The 4,704-nt window shown below is 33.3% G+C and overlaps 1 protein-coding gene across 5 annotated transcripts; it reads right to left on the minus strand.

The window, feature by feature from the left end:
- Nucleotides 1-1,009: 1,009 nt before the first annotated feature.
- On the minus strand, nt 1,010-4,704 carry LOC144561457 (uncharacterized). Of its 5 annotated transcripts, XR_013513837.1 has the most exons (6): nt 4,378-4,704; nt 3,798-3,867; nt 3,325-3,522; nt 2,148-2,234; nt 1,344-1,398; nt 1,010-1,229 (listed from the first exon to the last, which is right to left on the minus strand). XR_013513837.1 is itself a non-coding variant. In XM_078310414.1 (4 exons), the coding sequence occupies exons 1-3, from the start codon at nt 4,453-4,455 to the stop codon at nt 3,347-3,349; spliced, it is 324 nt and encodes a 107-aa protein (XP_078166540.1). In that variant the 5' UTR covers nt 4,456-4,704; the 3' UTR covers nt 1,010-2,234; nt 3,325-3,346. The 5 variants fall into 5 exon arrangements, 2 of the variants coding, with proteins under 2 accessions (XP_078166540.1, XP_078166541.1); XR_013513836.1 differs by having other exon boundaries at nt 1,010-1,398; XM_078310414.1 differs by having other exon boundaries at nt 1,010-2,234.

The following is a 4,704-nucleotide window of genomic DNA, read 5'->3' on the forward strand; positions in this document are numbered from 1 at the left end:
CAGCAATTTTCAAACTATCTTAATAAATAGTAAAAAAATTTCAAAAAATGTAAAATTTGGTCTCCAAGCACATTTTAATATAGATTAAACATTTAACAGTTTGGATCGGCTATTTTAAACTTTGAAACTAGAGATATGAGCGCGAATTAAAACAGCCCCAGTAATTCACGAAGTAGCGTAGCCTTGCTCATATATATATATATACGGTTTAACAAGTACATCCGTTCATCACATCACATGTTTGGAAATATATGTAGAAATGTAGAAAGAGGAGGGTTCAAATGCCTCCATGTTTTTGTGCCTCCATCATGCCTCCATCTTTCTCCATCATTTTCAAAGTTCAAACAGTCGATCCGAACCACTCAACCTAATCTCCATACTAAAATATGTTTGGATACCAAATTTTATATTTTTAGGAATTTTTTTACTATTTTTTTAGATAGGTACAAAATCAGTAAATCTGAACCATCTAAAAACAGTATTTTTGTACCTATCTAAAAAAATAGTAAAAAAATTCCTAAAAATATAAAATTTGGTCTCCAAACATATTTTAGTGTGGAGGTTAGGTTGAGCGGTTCGGATCGACTGTTTGAACTTTGAAAATGATGGAGAGAGATGGAGACATGATGGAGGCACAAAAACATGGAGGCATTTGAACCCTCCTCATGTAGAAAAATGCTCAACTATCTTTGTATGTTAATTGCATAAATTTGCGGGTAATTTGAGTATATTTATCTGTTAATTATGCATGGTATTTATTAAATCATACAGTTTACCATTAAATGTTTATATGTTAATTTGCTCAAGTACTTTGTTAATTGTTACTTCTTCTTTTTTGGCCTGTGCATGTTGGATGTTACAAAATTCTTTATTGATTTATAATTGTGTAATTGATTTTATTGAGACGGGGATTACATTTTAGATTTGTCACCCGATAATAGCAGGAGTTTAGTTGTTAATAAATACGAATTCCGAAATTTTTATTAATACCATTTAAAATAAACTAGTATCGTGCCCGTGCGTTGCGACGGGACCATATTATATAATTGAATAGAATATGAAAAGATTTTGTTATTGATATTCACACAAAATTAAGAAAAAAAACAGAGATCCAAATAATAAATAACAGTAAAAGAAACAACAATAAATGAAAAAAAGGATCAAATTTAACATGAAAAAGTTTTTGAAGTATCATTGTCATTGATCCTCTTCGATATAGTCCAATATTTCTGAAAATAAATAAATAAAATATGAAAAGTAGATTATAATTGTTCAAATTGAAAAAATATAATAAAATACTATTTTCAGTTTTGACAAATTAACATAGATTCATGAAAACACACAGCATTAACTTGTTGACAATGCAAGCCGTTGAAACCCAAGATGCTGCTGAATTGCCTGAAAATCCAATACGCGATAGACTCCTTTATAGAATAATTAAGAAACAGTATAGACAGAAACACTTTCACCAAGTTAAATGTTCAAAGGGGTCATGAACCAACGTAGGATGATATTGAGAAAGTAAAGAAAAATAAATTTATTGAACAAGCACCAGTTCAAGACAACAAAATAGAAAATTCCTGCCAGGCGAACAGAACCCCCAAAAAAGAGTAAGAAGCACATACAACGATAGTATTCAAATAAAAAATGCCAAAGCAAGCATCACAAAATAATAAATAAAACAAAAAAACAAAAAAAAAAGGTTATCATACTTATGGTCTGGTTAATAGCAGTACCTGGAAAATACTGGCAGACTACCAACATTAATATTATCTAAATTAGTTTCATTTTCTTGAAATATGTACATGTAGAAACAGGCTAAAGTTCAATCATAAACAATACATTTCTCTTCTATTTGGCTAACCCTGTATCAAAACTAATTTACCCAATTTATTAATATTAATGCCTCAGATGAAGGTACCAACACCTGAAACTAATTTACCCAACATTAACCTGTTCCTAAATTAATTTACTCAATTTTCAATCTATCGAGTAACATATAAAGCAGATACAGGTACCAACATTAATCCTCAAATTAATGAACATATCTCAAATCAAAAATCTAAGCAAACAAAAACCCCAAAAAATTCGCAAGAAAATTAATCCTCAAAGGAGATATAAAATATGAAAGCAGAGAGCTTGTATACCTAAACAAGTCGCAGTGAGGTGCTTGTTACCGCTTTTAGAGAAGTTATTTGCATCATCTCTTAGATTTCATATGTAGGAAGCAGCACCTACAAAAGAAAAGAAAAAATTGTTCTTATTTTTTCTGAGAGCCGATTGGCTTCAGTTCAGACTACATTACAGATGTAGAATGTATAAGATTTTATTCAGCTTTTTAACCTCTGACTGATATTACATGATAACAAAAAAAAAAATTCACTGAATGAATTATAGATCATTGATCTATATAGAAGACTATTTTTACTAAATAATTTAATAATCAATGCTCTGTACCTAATAAATGCGAAAAATCTAAGTAATGTATGTTTTAGTAAATGTGAAAGTTAGAAGACCCAATTATTTGATATATGCAATGGTGTGAAGGCAAGTTTGTAGATATCACAGCCGAAATATGATGGTACTGTGACAGTCTTTACAAGTTCAACTTGCAAACGGTAGCATTGTAATTGTAATCCAAGAATAAGTGTTGAACAACAAAAGAAGGACTGCTGGTAGACTGAAAGTAAATACCGTAATTCGGAAATGGACTGCCAACTATTTGAAACTGAAACTGCTATGAAAATGAAATACAATGGAATTCGATGAGTCGTACCACCACTGGTCCAACATGGATATCCAACCAAACCTAAAGGCAGATTTATTTCAACATAAGAAATGCGCAACAAATGTGCTCCTCAGCTTAGTATCTGTGGAGGTCTTTTTTAACCATTTTAGCCCTATAATTTCCCTTTACTTTAAAGTAATTGTGATAATCTGAGTAAACAAATGAGGGGAGAAACTGGGATGGAAAAATGAGATTTGGGGGAAAATGAGCCAACCATGACTTATGCTGATTGGAAGTCATTGTCTTTGTGAAAAAATGAATTGGGTGTCGTTATTGTTGGATTTTGAAGGAATCATACCAGAAAGAAGTACCGTAGCTCAAAGAAGCGGAAAGGACCGATGACAGTGAAAAGCAAATGACATTGGCAGAACACAAAGATGAAAGCAAAAGAAAACAGAAAAGCAGTGAGTGCCTATTCTCAATCTCGGGTTATAATCATTATGATATTTACATTTGATTGCCCTATCCACACACACGGTATCATGAGAAAAGTACCTTGCAAATTGATCTTTCTCAAAAAAAGGAAAGAAAAATACCTTCCAAATCAAGGAAAACACTTCAGATAATTCCAATTTCCATCATTACAATATTGCCCCCAACTCCAATATGTAACGAACTGGTACCACTTTCAGTTGTATACCTTTTGTAAATCCGAGTACCCATGCTCCATATTATCTTGCCAAGAGTAAAAATAATTAATAGGATTGCTTGAATAGATACACTGACACTCACACCTAATAAGTGAAAACAAATTAACCAGTAAAATGAATTATGTTAGTCTTAATACAGAAGGCCTTGTCTTCTAACAATACAACTACAGATCAGACAAGCAGCATTACATCAATTTCGTTTCAAGAGACGCTGACAATACAACTACATAACTCTGTATTGGATTTTTGTTTGAATTTTAATTTTAATCAAGGATAAATTGGCACATAAATGAAAACCACAGAGACAATGTTAACCAACTAACTCTTCTTGAATAAACATATATACGTAAACATCTGACCTGGATGCTTGTCACTATCCTTCGAAGCCGAAGATCGATACTTTGATGCTTCCCAAATCCATTTCTTTGCCTGTCATAAGAATTGAATTTATCAAGCACTGTTCAGATGAAAAATTACATCCAAGGACAATATAGATCAGATAAAATATATAGAGATCTGACATCCTGCTTCATATTCTCAGTACAGACTTCACAGTATATTGGTTCCAGTAAGATGCACATATACAACGCACTCTATATTCACTTGAATTAAGCTAAGAAAACATACAACTAAGAGTGTTCTGATATACAGAGAAAATTCGAGATATATTTACCATCTGGAAAAGTAGCAGTAATCATAAAATTGAGGATTCATGAAAACACCTAAGAACATATTACCCTTCCAATTACCCATAAAGATAAAATAGAAAGGAATTATACTAAACATTAATCAAAGATCTGGGGTTATGGCATTTCCAAATATACAATAGACGCAAGGACCAAATAGAAAAAAGGTCATCCCAGACAAAATCATTTCAAAGAGACAACCCCTCTAATTACCGAGAAAAATAACAAACCAAAAAAAATCTATGATACTTACCGAAGGAGAAGGAGATCTGTTCGACCTTCCAAGCAACGACTGATTCATCATTGTGGCCCCACCATCGGTACTGGCCATCTCCTTCACAGCAGGCGGCGCCACCGTCGTTACCGAAAAAATTCTCTACCTTCCGGTGGCGTTACCTAGCACAATCATTGGCGCGGGGACTGAAATCTCATCATCGTCGTCTTTGTCACGGCTCCCACCGCTTTGGGAGGCCATAACCTGAGCAAGGCGCGCTGCAGCAGGCGAGGCGAGAGGGCGAGAGGGTTTAGTTTTTCGAAGAAGAAGGGATCCATCGGGGAGGGTTTAATTTTTCTCCAGCGA

Source organism: Carex rostrata, chromosome 11 (assembly GCF_964058835.1).
Source record: "Carex rostrata chromosome 11, lpCarRost1.2, whole genome shotgun sequence".
NCBI lineage: Eukaryota > Viridiplantae > Streptophyta > Magnoliopsida > Poales > Cyperaceae > Carex > Carex rostrata.